This window comes from Leptosomus discolor, chromosome 9 (genome assembly GCF_034619465.1).
Source record: "Leptosomus discolor isolate bLepDis1 chromosome 9, bLepDis1.hap2, whole genome shotgun sequence".
Taxonomy (NCBI): domain Eukaryota; kingdom Metazoa; phylum Chordata; class Aves; order Leptosomiformes; family Leptosomidae; genus Leptosomus; species Leptosomus discolor.
Window position 1 is genome coordinate 15,441,845 of NC_141399.1, and position 25,326 is coordinate 15,467,170.

The 25,326-nt window shown below is 36.5% G+C and overlaps 1 protein-coding gene across 1 annotated transcript in view; it reads left to right on the plus strand.

Annotated features, from left to right (window-relative positions):
• CACNA2D3 (calcium voltage-gated channel auxiliary subunit alpha2delta 3) overlaps window positions 1-25,326 on the plus strand; it is a 466,721-nt gene that overhangs the window by 193,586 nt on the left and 247,809 nt on the right. The window contains exons 6-9 of the mRNA XM_086470039.1: window positions 6,306-6,437; window positions 7,802-7,862; window positions 7,955-8,105; window positions 16,835-16,909. Of these exons, the coding sequence (XP_086326165.1) occupies window positions 6,306-6,437; window positions 7,802-7,862; window positions 7,955-8,105; window positions 16,835-16,909 (419 nt within the window). The remainder of the gene's footprint in view (window positions 1-6,305; window positions 6,438-7,801; window positions 7,863-7,954; window positions 8,106-16,834; window positions 16,910-25,326) is intronic.

Consider the following 25,326-nt stretch of genomic DNA (forward strand, 5'->3'; position numbering starts at 1 on the left):
TTTTCAGTGTGTTTTAATAGTAGTTTCAGAGGTTTTGAACCAGCTGAACATCTTCATATCTATGAGGCTTTTTCCAATTATTTTTTGAGTAAAACTTCCATCCTACTCAAATTGTGCGAATGGCCTTTTGTGCAAAGATGAACTGCTACACAAGGATTATAAAGCACTACAGCAGTAAGGGACTGTTGATTTGAGAAGACTAGAAATGATGACTTGTCATGCTAATAGATAAGTGTGCTGTCATATCTGATACTTGTGCATTCATACTATGCTGATACTCCTAGGAATGTAGTAGTAGAGGTTTAGTTTTTTATAGCCCAGTATGACTGTAATGCATTTTACATGCTAAAATATTTCTCTCTAGAGGTTCTCATGCCTCCGATTGTTGTGTGCAAGAGGCATGATGTGTTGATAAAGTAAGTCTTTAACATCTCCTGTTCAAAGCATTATTTGTTGGTCCTTACTGCACTATATTGTGTAACTAAGTTGGCCTGTTTTTATAGTTCTGTATCTCTCTGAATATCTGAACAGTAAGAATTAGACATTTATCGTGAAATGATAGTTTACAGGTTTTCCTGGTCTTGTGTTTTAAATTTGTGAAGAGGTCTGTCCTTCAGAAATTTCCATAAGGATGACTTTTATTTCCAAGGCTGTGCCTTGCCTTTGTTGTATATCACTTTGACAACAGCTCTGTTTGCACAGTTGGCTTCATTTAGTAGTAGTCACGTTTGCTTTCTTTTCCTCTAATTTGCAGTGTGTTCCCCTGGCTTCCTGTATTGTTTGTCATGACAATTTTTCCTGCCCTGCATTTGAGGAGGTTTAGATTTCCTGATTGCTGATAGTCACTGTTCCATCAGCCTGTGAAGAAATTTCTTCTTGCCATGTGTCAGAACTGCTTCTCTTTTTTCAGTATTAAAGACTAATTTTGTATCTGCGATGAAATTGCTGTGCATATAGAGTCTCTTCAATTTGGTTAATTACTACGTTCTGAGCATTTGTTTTATCTTTCCTACTTGGAAAACTGTTTGTTGCAGTGATTTTTCATGTTGTTTGCCCTGTCTCTGTCACACCCTGGCATTCTGGATTTCTGTGGTATGGTATTTTCTTACCGATCTTCCAGGTTTCATAGTCTTCAATTTGTATCCTGTAAAAATGTGGAAACGGGTATGTTTTTCTGAAAATATAGAAATCTCCTGCTATCTGTGGTCACGTTCATTTATAGAACGATCATCTGTCCAGATTACTGGGTTTTGACTTTAGTTCTCCTCAGCTAAAGTCCCCTTAGCAATTGCTGGTTAGGCAATCCTATTTTGTTAGACTGTGTTAGTGATAGGTGTAACTGCCCCATGTGCCTGTCTCCTGTGAGAACAGTTCTATAAAGCAGCATCATTCTAGTTCTTCCTGGGATGGACAGTAAGTGAAGCCTTTGACTTTTGCTTCAAGTTCCTCCTTCAATTAAAAAAAAAAAAAAAAAGATAGTGCTCTGTGTTTGTAGATCCTGCTTATGTGCTGTTTCCAGAGCTCTGCTGTGATTCATAGATGAACCCACATACTGGTTGCTTTTAGCTGTTTCACATGATAAGTTAAGCAGGTTCAAATCAGTTCAGTAGCCAAACAGGTGACCTCAAAGGTACACTGATTTCCTGGAGGACACTTTTTATAACTCATTGGGTAGCAACTTCTTGGCAGACTCAGAACTGAATCTCTATCCCAGAATGGTGTTACTGGGGAGTTTGTAGCTGTAATTCTGGCTTGCAAATGAACTAAAATTGAATCTCAGGCCAACTTGTTCACAAAAAAAAAAACAACGCAAAACCACCACCACAAAAAAAAAAAAAACCAAAAAAAAAACCCAAACCCACTCATGAAACTCAGCATAAAAATTAACACGATTGGCCATACTCCAATTCTTCTGGTGCCATTTCAAAGGAGAAGGGGAACATTATTAGGGCAATGTTGGAAGCTGAAATAACTGAATACCTTCCACTATGCCTTTATACAGTCATGCACTTGAAGTCCTTACCACCTCGTACACTTATAAGGAGGGAATGTGATTTCTGACATTGGTGAATGGTTCTTAGCACGTGAAGCAAAATGGACAAACACCTCCTTTTGTGTCTGCAGATGGCCAGATGCTTTGATCTGCAAGCTGATGCATCCACATTACTCAGTGGAGGCAGAGGGAGGGAAAGAGAGAGAAAAAAGCAAAGGCAATTGCCAAAATTGGCATCCAGCCCCAGTTCTTGAATATGTTGGACCACCCTGAAAAGCATTCATATTAATGTTGAGTAGTATAATTATTAGATTGTTGGTATATGTCTCATCAAAGTATGTGATTTTGTTATTCTTTAAAATATGACCAGACTAAACATGTTGTCAATGCCATCAAAACTAAGCTAATATTGTTGCTATCTTTGAGCCAAAAGGGTGCTGGATTTTGCATTCCTTTTCCAGTGCTTGGTCCTGTAGGGTGTGCTTGTTCTGCTTTATTGCATGACAGTACCACTCTGTAATGTTAGGGGCTGCCCTTGAGGTTGTTAGATATTACAAGAAAGAACACCATTTTGGATGCCAGCATCTTTCACAGCTTTCCAGAAAAAAATAATGATTATATTACAAAGGTAATGTTAGAGGGGGAAAAAACTAAGGATCATTGGTAACACTTTGTTCTTGATAATAAAGCAGAGTATGGCAAGAAAGAGAAGCACTTTCTTCATAGTCACTGAGTTCCTCAGTGGTCTCCCTTATTTTCTATAAAGCTTGCTGGAATAATTAGAAAGGAAAATATGTCATGTATGTATTAGTTTAGTTCCATAGACTTAGTCTATTCAGTCTGCACACCTTGGTTGCCTTTGTTGAGACTTCAGAGATTTCTTTGGGTCAGCAGTATCTATGACAGTAACTTAATTGCTACATGCATTTGTACTGTTCTTTGGCAATTTTGTTCAGATACATGTCACTGTACCTATTTGCCTGGGGGTAGGTTTTATATTAAATATCAGTAAAAAACAGGCTACATCTACACGAAAGCAGTGGAGCAAAATCCCATATAATTGCAAGCCAGCCCATCTAAAAGGCGAGGGAAAGTGAATATATTAATTGTATTTTAGCTGTTACTGCCAGGAAGCCAAAGCAGAAATTACATATCAAGAATTGTGGCAGAAGCTATTTACATTTATTGTCTTTGAATCCCACAACATCATGTTAATGGGTATGCATTTATATTAAGTTTTATCTTTCATTCTTTTTCTCCCTCCCCAAATTTCTGAATATTCACAAGCATTGATTTACCACTATTGACACATAACTATTTGGGGAATGCAAATGACATTCACTAGTAATGTAAAAACTTAAGAACACTGTTTCTAAATGAGGTACTGGAGGCAATTTAAGCAATTTAATGTAACTGGAAATTTTCTGGAACTACAAGCTTAACACATAGGTTACTAGATGATGAGACTGTAAAATTTTAACGAGGATATATGGTCAGGAACTTAATTGTATTTGGGGTAGTGCATGTGGATGGAGATGCATCCACATACCAGTCATTATCAAATCTAGAACAAGGAGTTCGGGTTTGAAATCCTTCTGCCTGAAGATATAGTAGCCAGTAAAGACACGTGATTTCCACGTGAAGTCTGTAGGACTGCAGTTTTGTACTGTGGATATGTTTTTTTTTCCCTACTTCACTTTTCTTTTTATTCAAAGGATTAAACTGAAGGTAACCTTATTTGATCTTTTATAAAAATGGTTGTTGCATTAAATGTAACTTGGTATATTGTAGAAAGAACAGCCAGCACAGTAGATATGCCAGGTGTAGGAAGGCAGTGAATTGTCACCAGGTTTCATTGCAAAGGAAACCAGTCGTCATAAATCACCCTTTAATTGTGCTCGCTTATTTAAAATGCCTGCTTAAGTCTCCTTTCAGCTAAAATATTCCTATTAGTTTCAGATTCACTGGATTAATGTTTATAGTGATCAGCATTTGGATGGTTAGTGATTAGTGTTGTCAGCCTAATGCACAATATAGACTAAACCAATCACACTCAAGGAAAATTTCCTGATTGTATTTCCATTGAGTTCTCTAATCTGTAGAACAGATACCTAAAAATGTTAAGTGTCTCTTCATAGATGGGCTAAAACCAGTGGTGACATGGGTATTTTAATATGATTTTTTAAAAGTAACTTATATATGTATTTTGTTATATAAATATATTTATCAAATGCCACTGGAAGGATTTCATATTCAGTTTAGAGCTTAACAGGTGGATGACTAAAGTTGTCCCATGACTTTATGGAGCTGGAGTGTATATAGAATTCAAAGGAAATTATCATTGGGTTGGGAGGCAGAGTGAAGACTCTGCTTAGATGAGTGGCACTGTAGCACAGATTCTTTAGGAAAGGGCATTAAAAATTAGCCTCTGAGGAATCCAGGATAGAAGACATCTGATGAACTGATGTTATTGTAAAATACTAAGGTACATTGTGCTGTCTTGGAATGAGATCCAAATGTAAGTTGCTAAGAGCCAATGCAGTTTAAGTAGAAATTAAGATAGAATTATTCTGTTTGATTCATTTGGCTTTTCACTAATCCTGATGACTGAAGGGCATTCGAAGAGTTTGTAGTCCTTTAGAGGCTTGAGGAAAGGTTCCTTGTTTTTCCTCTGAACAGGCTTTTCTAACAACACTTCCAAGTAAAAAGAAAAACAACAAACAAAACCAACCCTCTGAACTCTGTTGCTGTTTTCAAAGATGAATTCATTTATCACCTTATCTCAGTATTCTAATGCTGAGTCAATAATGCCACTGTACTTTTTAGTGATTCCAACACTCCAACAAAACTTGCGTATAGGACCAGAACCAGAATATCAATGTTTGAACTAGTACTGGGAAGTTCCAGTGAACTGAGAATAGGATTCTCATTTTAGTGCTTCACTTCTAATGTAATGTCTAAATGCTGAACAATGGATCAATATTTTGGGGTGCTGAAGGAGGAGCGTATTTTTACAAACTGATGACAGATCCCAGGATAAGCAGTCTTGGCAGTTAATTTATGATGTCTTAATCACAGCTTTTTATTGGAATAACTGCAGACTTGGAAACAACTTGACAATGGATTTTGCCAGCTTGGCAAAACTGAAGTAGTATCATTAGACTAGTCACATCGGTTTGTTTGATATGTGACTGGCTGGACAGATTTTAAATGTGTATTTTATCCTCTAGAGAAACAAGTAACTACACTAGACATGTTTTTAAAGCAACATCTGTTTTGTTGACCTTGGTTTTTCAGCAGTCCATCTATGTAAACATAAATATTTAGATGAAAGCAACATTCAAAGATTCATCGCTGAGACATTTTGCTTTTTCTGCTATTTTTCTTGATGAATGTAAGGAAAGATAACAACTCACCTTTTTTTCCACTCCATTAAAATCACATTCTAAGCAGTCTTCTAAAATCAGTACAGCAACATTATTTTGCAAGCTAATGGAAACATTATTTCAAATGCTTGAGCAAATGTTAGTGTGTATTCATGTATGCAGGCTTTTACAAATGAAATAATATGCCTATGATTTTAGTTCCATTTTTCTCTTTCTATTCTTCTGACTTCATATACAGATTGAATTGGGAATATAGTATATCTTAATTGTTTCTCATCTCTCAAAATTCAGTTTGAAATCGAGTTAACTTTTAAGATATGTTCATTTATTTGTGATTTCCTGCTTTCAAATCAAATCTGCAGCTTAAAAACATACTTGGGCAGCCTATACTTTTAAGAATTGATAGATGCGGATGTTTTAAACAGAAATAGCTTATTTTCAACATCAAGGATTTGCTTTGCTTTTCTATGGGAATAAAAAGTAGTGAGGTAATTGTTACAAAATCTGGATCCAGTGTCTTCTAAATAACAGTATGTTGTTCGTCATGAGATTTTGTGTTTGTATGTGTATTGTAGTTCATTCAAGTGTGAAATAGAAGTTATTTCACTTTCTGTTCCTACATGTAAACTTTCAGATATAGTGATACGGTAGTTCCAGATAGATGGTCTAATAAGCAATCTTAACTTATCTAAAAAAATGCACCTGGTGTCTTTTCTATATTTTAATCATACTTTCATTATTTAAGTGAATAATTTATTTTTAATCACTTAATTGACAAAGGAAACCAAAAGATGTTCTGCAATTTTTTGCAGTCACTGGATTTTTGGGTATGGAATAAGATGAAGATAAAAGTTCAAGGGATTCCATTTAGGTAAAATCACTTTACTCTGTTGTGTTTTGTTTCTGTTTTTGTCGCCCCCTGCCAGATCCAGCCATTGTAAATGGAGTTTATTGGTCAGAATCTTTAAATAAGGTGTTTGTTGATAATTTTGATCGTGACCCTTCTCTCATCTGGCAGTACTTTGGAAGTGCAAAAGGATTTTTCAGACAATATCCAGGTAAGAGGAATACAAGTTCTTACGTAAATTAACAATAAAGAATGCTATGGCTGCAAATTTCCACTGAGTACTGTCACAAATCACGACCTTTGCAGATAATTGCAGGTTTGATTTTACTTTATCTAGTTTTCAGAGATATATATTTCTAATCAACATTTTCAATGTTCTGAGTTTTTTCTACCAATTTTCATTTGGAGATGAAGCCCCCAAGATATCTCATATACTCATAAATATTCCTATTCAGATACATACACACACATGAAAAATAACTTCTAAACAGACTGTGGAGAAGGGGAAAAGGATTAGACCCTTCTTTAGTACTAAACTTAATGCGCTCTATCGATGCACACTGTGAGACTTGATTGTAATTTATTGTTCAGTTTTTAGACTTCCACTTAACCTAACATCTTTACATTTAAAGATTTCAAAAACTTTTAAGTTTACTTTCACCCTACTTGTAAGAAAATGCAATTAGATCACTTGTATTATTTCTGTAGAAATAAGTTAAAATATATAGTTGCCGATTAAGTTTTATGTTTAATCACATACAAAAATGACTACATATTAAATAAACTGATCCTAAGTTTCTGTCTTTGGGTCAGGCCCATAGTGGGAATTGTTCCTTTAGCTGACATGGTTTAGCAACCCATGTTTTTTCAAGTCTGAAGTTTTGAGTTTAATCTGAGCCAGTTTGCTATAAGCCTGTATGTCTGAAAGTGACCGAAAGTAATGGCTACTGCATCTGTGTTAGTTTTAGATTATAGGTCAGTTCTCAAACTCCATGGTATTTCAAGGTTAAAAGAAATGTTAGTCCTTATTTTAAAGGCTGTTCCTTATTTTGTGCTAGAAAACGAGTGTAAAAAGCAGGAAGGATTGCCCTGTCATTTTTTTTTCTTGGTGAAGTTTTTATTTTATTTATTTTGACCCACAATCAGGAGATATTACCTCTTCACAGTGGTGTGAGCAAAACGTCAGGTTTATGACCTGTGAGTGAAGCAGTTAGTATAAGTGGACCTGTGAGATCAGCTGCAGGTAGTAAGTGCTCAAAGTTCGAAAGGGACTTGGCAAGCGTGTGATGAAGCTTGCCAGCACCATTGACTCAGTATGACAATACTTTAGCAACAGACTTGAAGAGGTTTTCACCTTACAGTAGGCTAAAAAGGAGTGAGAAAAAATTGTTTCTGGTGGGCATATTTTATTAAATTATTTTTTCCAGTATTTCTTATGTTATAACACCATTGCCTGTCAGATTAAAATATGAAATTCCATTAAGTGCTACTTAGCCCCAATACCACAGATACATTTTGAACAGGTACTCTGAAAATGTAATTTAATTTTTTTTATCTTTTTGGTTTTTTAAACAGGAATTAAATGGGAACCTGATGAGAATGGAGTCATTGCATTTGACTGCAGAAATAGAAAATGGTAGGCAATAGATGATTACCGGTGTTTAAGAAATTTGAAAGGAAGAAAAGTTCAGTATTTGAAAGAGCAATTTGTTTTGTCTTTTGTCTTAGGTACATCCAGGCAGCAACTTCTCCGAAAGATGTGGTAATTTTAGTAGATGTCAGTGGCAGTATGAAAGGGCTTCGCTTGACTATTGCAAAACAGACAGTTTCATCTATTTTGGATACCCTTGGAGATGATGACTTCTTCAATATAATTGCTGTGAGTGTCTCAGGATTTCTTTTCCTTTTGTTTTTTGCTTCCATCATTTGTTGCCGTCTGTCATGTTTTACATCACACAATACACTTGAAAAATGTTACAGGCAGGCGATGGGTATAAGATGACATCTGAACCAACTGTGCGTACACTGATATTTCCAAAGCAAGCTCCTTCAGCTGACAGTGTTTTCAAACTGCTTTTCTATGACTTACAATCTGAAACCCCTGAAACAAGTTGTCATGAGTTTTGGAGTTGTAAAGAACAGTAATCTGTTTTGTAGTTTGCTTGAATTTTCTACATTACCTTAGTTTTTAACTTCGGGGTGTGCCCCCATACCCACCTCCATACATCCCACCTTCTCCTTGCCCCCGGCTTCTGCAATGCAGTACAAAATGGTTAATATGTAAGAATTAATAGAATCTGATCTAAGCTTTTGCTGCAGCTTGTATGGCACGAGAAAATGCCAGCATAGCTCCTCATTGTTCATGCTTTCCCCAGTGCGAATCTGAAATCTATGTACATGTAAGTTGTGCAGAGGTATGACTGGTGCTCGCTAACAGTCAAAAATTAGATGATCAGTAGTTCCTGTTATTTGTTTGTGGTAGGTAGTTTTCTATGGCACAGGCACATGTTTTAAATCTGTGACAAGAGGCTAGTTTTACAGTATTTAAGAGTAATGGGATTAATCATGTAGGTAAGGATAGTTTTAACAAGTTCAAAACTGAAATCAGAACTACAATTTGCATGGGGGATGGCGAGGCGGGGAGAGGGAAGATGAATTGGTTTATAAATTCTGCTTTGCTGATATTCTTTTGGTAATACTTCGTAAATATATGGTTTTAACTTATACATAAATCCTAAATATGTCTTCAAAATGCTCCTTATGTTCGAGAGCTTGGCCTTTTTTTTTTTTTTGCTACAAGGGAAGTGTGCTTTGTGTACTAAAATAAATTACCTCAGTGATACCAGTACAAATCATTGAGGTTGTATGGAGGATGAAGTATGTATGCCTGAAGTAGATGTGTGTTTACTTTACTTTTACGTAATAGCAAGCAGTTAGTTCAGAATATCTTTCATATTAATCTCCTTGTATGATAACTGCATAATTAGCAGAAACTCATGTAGTAGAAAGATACCATTACATGCTGTACCAAAAAACGGTTTACTGTCCTTCAAAAAATTGTGATTAACTGTAATCTAAATAATTTTTTTAAGTCGAAAGAATGTTTCAACTAAGTAATTATAAAGATACTTGACCAGCCATTTTTTGGTGTGTAATCTGTGTTTATCAGTAGTTATGACAGTTACTGTGAGTGATGTAGGAAGAAAAAAAAAAATAATGTTTTTTTAAGTAAAGTTTATTACTTTGGGAAAACCAAAAGGCTCATCTATAAAAAAAAATGTAAAAAAGTGTGTAGCTAGAATCCAAGCTGATGATTTTGTCTTTAGTAGTACAGCAGAAATACTGTTTAAATACTTCAAAACGAGCAAGTGTGAAATAACTAAACATAATTTTTTTCCATTTAAACTGTAATCGAAAATTAACTAAGCTGTGTGTAAATCAGCATGGAGTCACAGAATTTTTAGGTAATTTATTGCCAATTAACACAAACTTATGATCACTGATTCGGGTCTTGAGAAAAGGAAAGAAACACCCAAGTGAGCCTTTCCTCCCCCTTGCCCAGGCTCAACTTCTGTCCAACACCTCCCCCTGCACCCTGGTCTCAGCGCCCCTTACCTTCGCTGCCGGTTTCAATCCCTCCCCTCCCCTGGGTGAGGTGCAGGGTGGTGCAGGATGTTGGGGTCCTGTGTAGGTTTCTGTCAGCAGCTCTGTGCTTATTAGTTTCTGACTTCCACTTTTCGCTACTTACTGGTTTTCCTCTTTGTTTTTCTACTCAGTGGGGGTTGCCCACGGTCACAGTCCCTCAGCGGTGTCCCCACCTCACCTTGGGTTGCCCGTGGCTGTGGTCCCTCAGGTGTGTCCCTGCCCCAGTGTGGGTCACCTGCAGGCCACGGTGTCCAGAACTGCACTCCTTTCACCATGGCATTCTTCCAGCTATGTTTCCAACTGTTTGCAGCAGCCCCTTATGGCTCCTTCCTTGCTGTGCCTGCCTGCATGAGGATGCTGCAGGCCTGCTGCTGCGGCTTTGGTGCCTCACAGGTTGCTCAGACCAGTGCTAGTGCTGGCTGGATCCAGCTGTGACCAGCACAGGGCAGTTCATGGCCCACTCCCACACAGGCTGCCATTGCAGATCTCTCCTATTTACACCTAATACATAGTTTGGTTAGTATAAGAAATTCTTAATGTTTAGAAAGATACTATGGTAACTATAGTATTTGCCTGAGGTAATTTTTTCACCTGAAGATTCTTTCATCTCCATAACCTTCTTTAGGATGAATATGTGTTTATTTGTTGAAATAAGTAGAAATAGCAACTGAGAATGCAATTTTATTCTTACCAGCTCAGCTGTTTAATATCATTAGGTTTAGTTACTCTGCAAATACAAACCTTGAAATTATTCACTGCATTGAAAGAGGTACTGCAGAAATATAGGGGAAAACAAGGAGGCCATGATAGGAGTGACAATGAGTGGGTAAAGTGCTGTCCTGTCACCTTGACAGTATCTCTGAAGAAGAGTTTTTAAGGAGTTGTTTTGGACTAAGTGTCACAATATAACCCTTGCTGTCTCAGAAGGAAAAAAAAAAAAAAGTAAAGAAAACACAAAACTTGGTTTGCTTGAAAATGTAACAGACTGGTAACAGAGACCGGTGCCATGGTGAAGGGAGTGGATGTTTCAAAGAAGAATGGCACAGGTAGGCTGTGGACAGATTATGAACTCTTTTTAAAATTTGGTGGTTTAGAGGACAATATAGAGAGGTACACAGTAAAGCCATGCTTACTGTGATTTTAAATTATCAGCAAAAATTACTTCTGAAGCACTGCTCTGATTAAGTGCCAGCAGGGTTAAATAATCTTTGTCAAGACTGGAGATGATGTTTCAGTGATCAAAACACGAGACAACAAAGCCCATGCAAGAGGCTTCTTAGTGTGAAAGCACTGAAAATCCTATATAGCTTTTAACTATATACAAACGTTTGAGTGGGATTCTATCTTACTCTTTGTCATGTAGATGTAGCCTGGTGATATGAAAGCAATTTCATTTGAAATTTGTTGCTCTGTGAGGACCACTGGACATCTGGAAATCTGAGACAAATGCCCAAGTACCTTCTCCTCTTCCCTGACCAACATTTGAGAATAAGAGCTTTACATGAGAAATCTGGACAAACAATATGCTTATTAGATGAATCGAAAGTTTTGAGCCTGAGTGATTGTCAGGATGACTTTATTATGCACAGTGATTAATGGAACAAATATTTGCAACAGAAGACTTCTATGAGGAACTGGGCCAGGAATTAGGAGTCAAATAGGCTAAAGAGTTCTCGCTCTCATTCTCCAAGAGGGGAGAACCCTACAGCATGTCTTCATTTTCAGGCAAAAGAAGGGAATGCAAGGAAAACAGTGACGAAAGATGTGAGAGAGGACTTACAGATGAGCAACAGCCAGATGAGGCAAGTGGAAATGTTATGCAAGCAGATGAGAAACTTTTGTGTTTGCTGGAGTAAGAAGGAAGGGCACTTTAAAGTTAGCTGAAAGAGAACATGAGGTTAGAGAAACTGGACTAATGTAAGACAGGGCTCTGGAAACAGTGGGGTCGAGGATGGAAAGGATATGAGCATTGAGAAAGTCAGTATCTACATCAGTGAAAGAAGAGGGAACAGAACTTAGCAAATGAAAAAGCGTAAAAAGCATCTGTGCAAAATTTGTGGTGATTGACTCTGGTAGTTTTTTATTCTCCCTTTACAATATTTCACTGTACAAAAAGTTTAAAAGATTTTCAATTTGCTTTTCGGGTTGTTGTTATACATTTCAATATTCCACACACAAAAAGATGTTTAGGATTCTCATTAGCTGTAATGGGAGTTATGGTCACTACGTACTAACATTGTTAAAAACATCAGTTAACGCTTATAAAAAGGCAGTAGGATATAAAAAAAAAAAACCAAACAAAACCACCCAAGAACAAAACCCAAAAGCCACTAGTAGTACATTAGCTGTGTTCTTTTGTATCCTTTTGATTTTTCACTAAATGTACTTTTAACTTTATATGTGTATATAGCAGAGAACAGAATTCAGTGCAGATCTTTCCAGAGAATAAACTTAAAAGGATAATGTTAAAAATTGCTTTAGCTTTCATGGGTAGGTGGTTGTAAAATCTATTTGAAATTGATAGACTAGATGATTGAATTGCAAAAAACTGTTGAAATATAAGAGCAGTTTTATGCTGCCTGTGTTAAAATTTAAGGTTAGTTCACTGGTGCATGGATAGAGATGCCTGCAACAAGAAAAAAAGGCATATTTTTCCAATTCACTTTGAAATATAATTTCAAGTCATGCATTAAATTAACAATATTATCATAAATGGAGTACTAATTTTGCCGAATGCTGAAATTTTTAAAATGCTTTTATAAAAATGTAAACTCCACATTAAATTAACAAAATATTAACAGAGCCAAGAATGGTAAATTAGTTTTAATGCTTTAGCCACACCATTTTTAGCAAAATTGATTAGAATAAAAGTATTTGTTAACTCAAAGCACAGTAGTATATTTCCCTGGTTTTAATTTGTAGAATTTTCCATTATATATGTGTCTTGGTTTGAAAGACAGGTGTCTGCGGAGGAAGGCAGGAGCCTCCCTTGAAATGGAAAATGCAACCCCCTTCCCTCCAAATTATTATAATTTTGAAATTAACGGGCCTTCAGGAAAAGATATGGGGAATAGGAATAACAGTTCTTTACTAATATGTATATATATATATATATAACACAAGGCAGGGAAAAAACAAACAACCCACTGGTTTACACTGACAGAGTCAGGAATACAACCTGACCCCCTGTTAGGGTGGCAGTAGCAGTCCGACAAGATGCTGGCTGCCGTCCTCCTGAAGCGATGGATGTAGTTCTGTTGAAGCAGCGATCAGGTAAAAGGGTCTGGTCTTCCTCCGAAGGTCCAGTGGTAGGTAGGTAGCTCTTGTCCTCTGGAACTCCAGTGGGGGGAAAAAAATCCTCTGGGAATCCAGTGGAAGAAGGCTGCTAGGGTGTTCGAAATCTCAGTTTTTATTTGGCATGGACTGCTTGGCTCCTTCCCCCCGGGCGGAGCATCTCACAATGGGATGGGGAGTCGTGAGGCAGTTCCTTGATGGGCCATTAACAGGAGAAAGCCCAGGAGCGAGTTATCGATGGGTCAGGCGATAAGGCATTGTTGTGCCCAGTAACAGAAGATAGTCCAGAGGGGGGAGGCAGGGAGCACCGCCCCACCTGGTCTCAACAGCTCCTGAAGATGGTAATAGAATACTTTTTTTTTTTTTTTTTTTCGGGGGGGGGGGGGCCCTACTTTTTACACTGTAACCTAGGACAATATGGTTTCTGTGTAGTCTCTTCTTTGGGGTTCTTGTAGTCATACAGAATAAATTATGTATAACTTAACTTTTCAGCCTGCCTGAATAATCAGATTCTGTACAGCTAAAGTGTGAGCAGGCCAAGAAGGAGAAAGGCAGCCAATTGCTAACCACCAAATGATCGTTCCAAACAGTGGATTTTTTCCCTTTTTCACCTTAAAGATTTGGCACAGTTAAAAGAAAGGCATCACCAATAACACTGCAAAACACCCTATGACAAGGATAAAGAAATTGAATATATGCCATGAAGCATAAGTTGGTTGTTTTACTAGAAGCTGACAGTTGTACTAAAGAGCTTACCTACTGGATATGTTAGTTTAAGCAGCAAACACAGCTTTAATGCTTTTACATGTTGCATCAGAATTCTACAGTTTCCATGGACTTAGAGGCAGATGTTTGCTGTTTTGGGAATTTCTTTTGGAACTGAAATAATTTTGTCCAGTGAATTTTTCCATCTCTTCATATTTGAGTTTTTTAAAAGGGAAAGAAAGTGTATACAGTTAGCAAAAAGTATAAAAAATTAAAATGGATTATAAAAATGCACTCTTGCAAGAATTCAAGCCATCAGAAGCTGTTAAACCTCTTTATATAAAGGTTTTTCTTACTATGCTTTCATTTATATCCGTACAGCAGAGGAAGATCTGCTGACAAACAGAACACTTCCAGGTTATGCTTGTTATCTGTAGAACATCATTACGTGAAACACTCATTTACACACCTTTGTGTAATGCAGTTTCTTCTGCTATACATAGCAGATTACTTAAAATGCTTTTGATAGTAATAATCTCAATGTGAATTAGATGCCACAAATGTCACAATTTGGCTGGGTTTCAGAAGGATGAATATCTGTGTTTTCTTGTGTTCATAGTGACAGCAAAAGTGCTTTGTCCACATGGCATCTATGTAATTGTGCTGTTTATGTGAGGATGAATATTTTTATTCATCCTTTTCTGAAGTAGGTTGATTCTGTATAGTGGGGCTGAAAGGGGACTTAAAGCATGTCCTCTGTGAAAGTATGGGCATTCTTGATACTACGCAACTGAATAACACTAAAAGCATAGTGGGAAGCTACTGGGAAGCTATCCAGGTTATGGTGCAGCTAGCAGACATGCAAGCTACATATCTGTAGGAACAGCCTGTTAATGAGATTTACTCAAAATAATAGTTAAAATAAATCTCATAGAAATCAAATAAACAGAAATATGCTACCTAGATGCAAGGTCTGACAGAGTAGGCAGTTGTTTCATCTATTTGCTGGTGGTGATAGGCCCAGAAAAAAAATTTATGATACTACTGCAGCATAAGGAAATTCTGAGTTGATTAAAGAACATGCTGAAAAACAACTGTGTGAAGACAGGAAAAAGCTTGAGAGTAGGGGCTGGGATATTGGTGTCTGTTTCAGATTTCCAATATTTTTTTACAATAGAATGGAATATAGTCTTGACTTCAGCCTACAATAAGAGATGCTGTGTAGATTTGATGTTATTATTTTGCAATGACTGTCAGAAGGCAGACTGGAAAACAGTCCGAACAGAAAAACTGCAGGGGAATTACATAATTTATAAGATCAATACGCTGTTTTGACACTGAGATGCACACAGGACACTCCCAGTGACTCTAAAGTGTTCTAGAGGTCTTGGCCTTGGTTTTCATATTACCTTTGGAGCTATAGACATGTCCACAGGCTCTCATATATTGGAATAACATTGACATGAATAAAATAATTAGGGAAGAATGCCAATCAGCTGCAGAAATTATGTGTAAATGTCTTTCGAGCGTTTTTCTTTGATTCTATACAACCAACCAATTACTGTGTCGATGCTGATGTAAATAGTTTGCATAACCAGCCATATTAAGTGGAGTTACTCTGAGTTTGTGTTTCCTTATAGTTGAGAACTGAGTCTAGCACAATGCCTCAAGGATGCATTTCAAACTAAACACTCTTCCCTGTGCAACAGTAATTATGCAATTATGAGTATGATGAGCAGTGCGCTGTTAAAATGCATGATGTTGACAGGTGTCCAAAGTAGAACAGGTTGCAGGGGTCTATGGTTAGACATATGTGTGGAGAAAGCAGTGATGTTAAATTGAAGAGTAGAAAAAATTCAGAGCTACAGGCAGACAGACAGTGAGAACTTGCAGTGACAGACAACCTCCTCTAAGCAGCATTCTGTAATGAGTCATGGAAGGCTGGCTTTTTTTATTCCCACTGAGGTGGAGGAAGAAGTGAGTAAATGCATATATTAATCTTATACATTAATGCTTTTCCTGATTATTTTTTAGTTGATTTAATGTGTCATCTTTCGTTGTTTACTATGGATGTTCTGATTCAACTGATGCCTATGAAAGAGTGAAACTGCTTAAAGCCTAAATGCAAAGGCCTTATAGTTTGATCTGTGATAACTTCTAGATTAGACTAAATTAATGAGAGGAGGAATTAAGTTAAAACTCTATCTATACAGCTAATGTAACTTTTTGAAGGTACTTCTGTATTAATTTGACCTGTGTTGAAAGGTTTAAAAGACTTAATCAATTTTCCATCAAGTCACTTAAACATCCATGAATCTCCAAGATCTACTGACTGCAAATAAGACTTAATTTCTTATAATGCTTAAGATGCTTCTGAAAATATGACTGGGCTATGTAACAGACCTTGCAAGATAAGCAGATAATTCCCTAAAGATCTGTCACAGCTTCATGACTTTGTGTACAATAAGCTACTCTGCTTGACTGAAATTCTGACTGTCGTCAGACATGTCTAGGATTGATTCAAGCTTACAGACTTTTTGGTGTAGTTGTTCCACTATTAATCTTCCAAAATGTTAGCCAGTGCCTCAAATATTTGTCAGGACTTTTTTTACATGTAGCAAAGAATTGGGAGTTGTGACTCTGATCTATCAAACATGACCTCTTGATACTATCCAGATTTCAACTTGAAGGATATTTATGTCAGCTGGTGCCTATAGTACCCATTAACTCCACCTGAGTGTTGGCATCCATTCAATGAAATGCTTCTTTTTAAAAGCATAAACCTCTGAAACAGAGTTATGTAAAAGGAAAATAAATACTACAGACAGTTTTTAAAAATCAACCAAATCCTTTTGTTCTTGCTTTATATGTATGTTTCACTGTAGTTCTAAATTATTAAATGAAATTATATCTTTCAAAGCTTTTAATTAAATTTTTCATCATACTTTTTATTTCTTTTTATAGTATAATGAAGAACTTCACTATGTAGAGCCATGTCTAAATGGAACATTAGTTCAAGCAGACAGAGCCAACAAAGAGGTAAGGAATGAAAGTACAAAACAGCAGAGAGATAGGATGCAGTGTGTAACAATGTGCTATAGAGATCTTTTCCTTGTGCAATGCACTCCATTATTAGAATTTGTTACTTTTTCTCCTTATGCCATTTCAAAGGAGTCTTATGTCATTCAGTAGGAAGAGAAAGAAATAACCTTCTGGTCAATTTGGTTGAATAAACTTAATGGAAAAATACAGAAATCACTGAAAATATACTGTTCATAATGTTTAGGAATTATTTTAAGTAAAATACTTCAGTTGCTTTAAATTGAACTGTCATTCTGTTACCAAAAATTACTGAGGAAGAGATTCCATTCTTAAGTCAAACTAACACTAAACCTGAAATAAAAATCTCAAAACAAATGAAAATAAATATAATGCTATGCAAATTAAAAAAATCAGCATTCCAAAGAGGTGTGTCAAAATAATAATTCGTTCAAGAAAGTTCTGTGAAATTGTTCAAATTAATTACATCTTGCTGGCATTTTTCAGAAGAAAAATTAGAGTGATTTCAGTGAAGGTTTTATTTGAAGGGAGATTGCATTATGAATCTGCAGCTTGAAGTTTTGTTTATTGCCTGCCATCTAAATGCAGTTGCTTTGTGCAATCATTACTCCATCACACTTCTTAGAAGCGTAAGGTAAGATTGTTTATGTCACGTAAAAATACGAAAAAAGATAGCTGAAAAGTCATATGGTTTTTGTAGAGGGAAAGGCCTGTTAAAATAAGCCACTTGTGTTACTCTATAACTTCATCCCTGCTAAAGCTTCCTCTCTTTTTGTAGTGACTTGTCCACCTATACTGAGTCTTGCTTATGGCTGGAGAGGACAGCGGTCTTCCAACCTGCTTTAAATACTTCTCTCTCATTTTTTTACTAGAGGCAAATTGAAAGAGTTTCAGCTCAGCATTGAATTGTGCTTAATATTCAGCGTGATAGTTCATTTCTGCTGAAGAAGTCAATGAGATGTTACAGGAAGTAGAAAACATAGCTCTGAAAACACACTGAAAAAATTAATTTGATCTCGTTATGCTGAACTTTACTCCATTATATTATTCGCATGAGTTCTTCTCATTTTACCTGCAGATACACCTACATTCTACATGAATTATTCTTCATAGGCTGCTTCCTTAATGTACTTGGTGTTCTCCACTGTTGATTCTTAGATAATCTAAATATCATTTGGTTACTATGTGGAATGACATGAATTTTTTCTAATCATTTAGTGTTGAAGACCCTTACTTGTGAACTGTGATGCAGTTTTTGAAATGAGCACTTTATTGTGGGTGCATCTAATGAGCCATATGAAAGCTGTGCAAGTTCTAGACTTAAAACTAAAGATTGAGAAATATTGCCCAGATGTACTGTCTGGAATTAATCCTACTTGTTAACCTTTCCATCACTCTGCAGCTGATCAAAATGCAGATTACCATATACCCATATGTTACTTAATGTCAAATTCGTTTTAATTTAATTGATCAAAAAGTTTTTATGCCACCCAGATGATGCTCAGATATTATGAACAGTGCCCAGATTTTCAAAAGAGCTCAGTACAATTTCATGTTTTGTTCTTAGGAGTAAGCTTCAATATAATTTCTAGTTAGCTAAATTACTACTTTTTTAATTTCTGGAATTGCGTTGTGCTTTATTTTGCCTATAAATTGAAGAACACATTCCAGGTTTCAGAGAATAACTAAATATGACTTTTTTCCCACTATTCATATTAGTGAGCTAGTTATCCTTCTGTCCTTGAAAGGCCAGAACTAGAGAATAAATTTGAGATAGGTAGCATGTAATAGTTCCATATATTTTTATATACTCTGATTTTGTCAATCTTCATTTGTTTCTTAACTTCTGTGAATTTATATGTTCTTATTATTTTTCTAGGGTTTTTTATTTGTCTAAACACTGGAAGGCACAAAAGTGTGATTGTCCCAAGTATAGCTCAGGGTACAAAGCAAAGATTGTCAAGAAAACGGACAATAACTTTATCCTAAACAAGTGATTCAGTTATCATGCTCCTGAATGCATAGTTTTCTGAATTGTCTCATATTGTAAGATCTGATACTGTGTGACTTGAATGCACTGACACAGCAAAATCACCTGGGGGCCTCATCAAAAACTCACTGAATTTCCTGGAAAAGTTTCTCTTGAATTCATAGTCTTCTGGTCAGGTCCATAGAAAAAAAGATGTCTTAAAATGTTTTTACTATGCACATTCTGAAACTGGTCAAGAGCTGTCAGAGTGTTTAGTTGTGTTTTGGAACGCATCATAAGTATCCAGTCATTTGGGCTATAACTTCCATTTCTGTGAGTCTGACAGATATACCAGGCTTCTCCTGTAGTTTTTTTCTGTGTAATTGCCAGGTGTCCGTTGTAATATCAGACAAAAGTAGATGAAATTACACTTTCTCAACCAGTCTTACAAGGTAAATACTGCTTTGCACATTCACTGGTAATAATAGCGCTTTCTTTTTTTATTAAATGATAAAACAGAAACAATAAAAATAGCATGACAAACACTGTAATATGTATTTTTTCAAAGAACCATTATCAACATATAACTTTCTGTATTGGTAAAGTAGAGCACGTGATAGGCTATTGTTTCAGGGGTTTTTTCCTGATTTTTTAGAAGTTCAACATAGTTCTCGAGACGTAACTATATATTCCTTCCAGAAATTTCTATTCCTTATCTTTTAATGTCAAATATTCTCTTCAATTGAGTGGGAGCAAGGATGACCTCATCTGTTACTACCAATATAAGCTCCATTAGCACCAAAATAAATAAAAGCATTTTAAAATACGTTAGGAATGGTTTTAATTTAGCTAACAATTATCTATTCCCATATGCTAACTTTAAACAGAAACAATTAGAAATTGCTGTAATAGTATTTCATATTGCTGTAGTTTTCCCTTATGTGGAAAGAGGAGATGTATGTTGCTGATGATTGCAGGGATTGAATTTTTAACAGTTCACTTTACCACTCTTTTATATTGCTATATATGAACACCTGATCTCTACTAAGGACAGATATTTCTTAATGCAGCATTTGTTGCTGGAAGCATGCATAAAACCAGTTTTACCAAGCTATTAAGTTATGCAGAGTAAACGTTAATTTTTACCATTTTGGCAGTCTATTTCTCTCTCTCTCTCTCAAAAAAACCCAAACCATAATACATGAGTGCCAATATAAAAAATTCCCATTAAATGACCCTTAAAAAAAATAAAATCCACCCCAACATACACAGTTGCACACCCCAGTTCTTGCTAACTGCATCTTGCTAGGTTCATCTGACAGCACATGTAGCAAATAAACACAGTTCTTAAAAGCAGAGATAAGAAATTGCTTTGAGATGTTTGACTGGAGCTTTTTATTTCATGAGGAAAACAGCTGTTACAATAACTCCAAATAAAAATTGCTTTCACAGGATAAGTATCCCAGACTACATTTGTCTTGAAAGTATTTATTGAAGAACTACTTTGCTGTCTTTATAAAAGGCTCACATGTTTTCAAATGGAATCTCTACTCTGAGGTTGTCACTTAAACATGCTGAGAGTCATTCTTTGAATCAAGTTTTCTTTAAGCTCTAAACTTTAACAAAGCAAAGAGATGGAAAATATAGAAGATTAGGCTATCCTTACGACTTGCACTTTATTTGTAATGAGCTAAAGGGCAAACTGGTTTCTCAGCAGAATAAATAGGGTTAAATTATACCAATTTGGGGCAGATGGGCCAGGGATGGACTTGGGGAGAGATCTGGTCCTCTTTTTTTGGGGGAGAACTGCCTGTGGAGTTTGCTTCTGTCTGCCAACACAGACACTTCCCCGCTCATCCTGACCCCTTGCACAGCTGCAGTAGCAGCCAGCCTGGCTTTCCAAGATGTAGGTTTAAGTAAAATAGTTTGGTTGCCACCCGCAGCAGTCTGCTGCCTCAGGCAGTTGGGCTACAGCCAGAGTCTATTCTGTTCCCATGCACAGCCCGTCTAGGTAAAACGAAACCTGGGACTATCTTAAGGGAATGGAGCATAAGGATGGTGTTTTTTTTGGTTTTGTGGGTTGTGGTTTTGTTTTTGTTTTTTTTTTTTTTTGTTTTTTTTTTTGTAGGCTACAGGAAACTGCTCCAGCCTTAGGGTTTAGAGCAGCCTGGGAAATGAATGCTTCTTAATGGCGTTGGTGCTGAATATTCAATGCGATTAGGGGTAGCAAATGAACATGCTCTTTCACATTCAGGGATGGGTTGCAGAAATTCTTCTTCATAATGCGCAGGGAATGTAACAGGCTTCCAAAGAACCAGACTTTCAGAAAATCAAATTAGTCTTGCGGGGGTGTGTGTGTCTGTGTGTGTGCAATCTGGTGTCTGGTTTACACAGTTTCTCAGTCAAACTGTGACTCTTACTTTTTTTAAAATTTTTTTTCCCCCTCCCTTCCACATCTCTTCTGGTTTTGGGAGGGAAACAGTATTTTAAACACAGTGTTAGTTCCATACATTATTTCTAGACCACTTACTATTATTTTCTGGATCATAGTGTGGGAACTACTTAACTAAAAAAAAAAATAATCCACTCTTATAGCATGAAAAAGCATTTAAAGCATTGTAACCCTCTTATATCCACTCTCCTTTGAGTACTGTGGCTCAATTTTCTGTTCCAAGTGTCATGAAAAATACTATATATCTTTTATATACCTCCCCACCCCCTGCTGCTGCCATTTTTCTCTTTTTGTCTTTCAGGTAGGAACGTGGGCCTGACACTAGAGTAGATCTGTACAAATGCATACAGATCAAGGATGTTGCATTTCTCTTCGAATGACAGCCCAGTTATTACTGATGAAGCTGTATTTATTTCCTCTACATTGTGCAATCTGTATTCCAGTTTCATTTTTATTTAAATTATTAAAATAATAATTTTAATTTAAATTATTCATTCCCTATCCTTATAGTTAATATTTTAGGTCTCTTTTCTCACAGCCATGTTAGTAAGGGGTAGCAAGTTAAATTGATTTGTTAATTTATATGATATAGGAGCCCAAGTTGACTGTAGATTGTTGATCCTGCATTGTTTTGTTAAGTAAAGTGAGCAGTTAGAAAAGAAAACATAGCATGAGTACTTTTACCTTTGCAACTTTCATCTTAGCCAAATGTACGTTTTGAAGGCTAGTATGAATTTCATAGTGATCGGAATAACGAAGGCAGGATTTTTTCATTTATTTATTTTTTAACAAGACTCGTCATTCCTGTAGGGAATCTTCTCTTGATCAAGACCACTCCTTGATTAAAGCACTGATAAATATCTGTCTGGTGCATTACAGTAGATTTTTAAAGGACATCAAGTAAGTTTAATATAATTAAGCATTTAAACATTTAACTTATTCATGCATTTTTGTTATGGGAAAGGAATGAAGGTTTGAGAAAACAGGTTTTTGGCCCTGAATCTCCAGCATGTTGATGAAATAATATGCTTTTCTTTAAGAAAGAGTGAGGATACAATGAAGGAAGTGTTGATTCTAAGCATTTAAAGCTGTTCCCTACTAGCTTCAACAACATCAAAGTAGTGCAGTCTCGAGTTGTAAATCTTCATTTAACCTTATTTTTCTACTCCTGGCAACATCCTACAAGGAAGACATGCTCGTATAACATGCTTAACATTTTCCTCAGGTTTTGATCAAGTTTTTTTTTTTTTTTCTGCAAAATTGTTGGTTATGTAAAAGCTTATGTTACGTGTAGCTTTCGGGGCAGTGAGGATCTAATTTCACTTAGAATTTCTGTCAGATACACCTTCAGAAGGCATACTCCTTTTGAGAAATGTTATTGAATGAAGTCTGGTTTATGTACTTATAAAAGACAAACTCACAACTTCAAATACGAGAGCGTGGTGTGAGTGGTCTTAATATATGTGCTACCAGTTTTACTAAGATGCAAAGTAGGCATCCCAGTACTAGACCTCTTCCAACATATAGTTTCTGCTTTCATTTTTACAATAGGAGAATACAGTAATTTGTTTTAGGAGTAAGTATAATTTCAGGTGATATAGCAGGCATCAAGTTGCATCCAGTTATATCTACAATCTTTCACAGCCTAGCCCTTGTCATAAAATTTTTGTGTTGGCACATTGAAGGTTCAGTTTAGGTATGTTGACACATATTCTCAGAATGTTGTAAGCTATCTCTAATTTGCAAAACTTGCTTCAAGTTTCGTTTATCACAAAAATGAAATCTATAATTACATTGGGTAGCATAAATGGGGTTGAAATTAATCTGTGATCCTAAATGTGGTTTAGTAATATAAAATATGTAACATATATTTGAATTTTACCAGACTAATTTATAATTTGGCATTAGCATTAGACAGCTGCTACCTTGAAGTGTATCAATTTGCTATACATGAATTTAAAAAAGAGTGGGAAATAGTTCAGACGCTATTCTGTCACCGTCTGCACTTTCTCCACAAATTACAAACATGTGGAACTGCCTATTTTAATACTAGTTTTCTTGGGCCAAGAGGGTTTCATCTTTGAGAAACTCCATGTTACAATTTACCTATCCCAAAGGAATCGGATGACAATCTGATTTAATGTAACTCCAGATTTAAAGTAACAATATTACAATACACATTCCTCTTTTATATGTTGTTTTAATGTACTATATATGAGTTGAGGACATTTCTCTGTAAATGTTTCCATATGAAATATATCATCTTCTAGATGCACAGATAGGCACAGTAACTCCAAACTAAATCAAGAACTTACCCCTGTGTAAATTAGAATGACAAAAATAGACAGATGTAGTGTATAACTTCCAATGAGCTTTTATTTTTGTATACAATTACCAGAAATTAAATAACCAGAAGACTGGTTCAGCAATGAAGCTGAGTGAAATTGCCAATAAAAGATTGCTAAATAAAAATTTTGCATATTTAATTTTATTTAAGCGAATTACTTAGGTGTAAATTTATCTATCCATCTCTGTCAGATCTCCAAAAAAGATTGTTGACTGCATTGCATAGCTGTTAAAAACCCAAAACCATAAAGTCTCAATGAAATCTACTTTTTAAAAAACTGACTAGTCATTGTAGAACCCCAAAACTTTTAGCTAGCCTCAGACAAATGAAATTTGGTCTGAAGTTTTCTATTGCAGCCCCAGGCAACTAATTTACTTAACAAGAATCTGTTCTTCAGCTAAGTATATTAAATCTTGAGCTCTTTGTTCAGCATTCACCACCAGTGAGCTAACCTGTAATTGCCCTGGCAGTGGATTTTAAATGGGATGATGCTTAAATGCATTTTACAAATGTGAATGCATATTTATCAACTGTTAGTACATGTGGGTAAACTTCCCTGTGACACATCAGTAAACATCACTCTCCTACCTCACACATACGCCTCCTGATTGGCTTTTTTTTGGTTGATGTTTTTTTTAACTCTTTTATATGGGGATGTAGTTCATCTTCACAAATCTGATAAATCTTTGCCAAGTATGTCTCGGGAACATTTGGGTTTACACCATGCATGGGTGAGTATGGGAACTAATACTAGAAGTAGGAAACACTTGCACTAAAACTAACAGAGAAGTTTGGAGGAATGTTGAACCCATTAACAATGCTTTTCTGTAGGAAGCTCACCCTTGTCAGACAATTAATAGCAAATATCATAGCCTTCCAGTGTAACTGTATAAACTGCTGCATATATCAGTTTTGAACTGTTACTTCATTCTTTGTAGTCAGAGGAAAAGCATAGAATGAATCACAGAATGGCTTGGGTTGGAAGGGACCTTAAGGATCATCTAGTTCCAACCCCCCTGCCGTGGGCAGAGACACCTTCCACCAGACCGGGTTGCTCAAAGCCCCATCCAACCCTGAACACTGCCGGGGAGGGGACAGCCACAGCTTCTCTGGGCAACCTGTGCCAGTGTCTCACCACCCTCACAGTAAAGAATTTCTTCCTAATACCTAATCTAAATCTACCCCTTTCAGTCTGAAACCGTTACTCCCTGTCCTATCACCACAGTCTCTGACGAAGAGTCCCTCCCCACATTTCCTGCAGGCCCCTTTTAAGCGCTGGCAGGCCGCCATAACATCTCCCTGGAGCCTTCTGGTCTCCAGGTTGAACAACCCCAACTCTCTCAGCCTGTCCTCACAGGGGAGGTGCTCCAGCCCCATGATCATCCTTGTGGCCCTCCTCTCTACCTGCTTAAGCAGGTCCATGTCTGCCTTGTGCTGGGGGCCCCAGAGCTTGACATAGCACTGCAGGTGGGGTCTCGCCAGTGCAGAGTAGAGGGGCAGAATCACCTCACTTGACCTGCTGGCCATGCTGCTCTTGATGCAGCCCAGGATGCGATTGGTTTCTGGGCTGTGAGTGCACATTACTGGCTCACATTGTTTTCCGTCCACCAGAACCCTCAAGTCCTCTT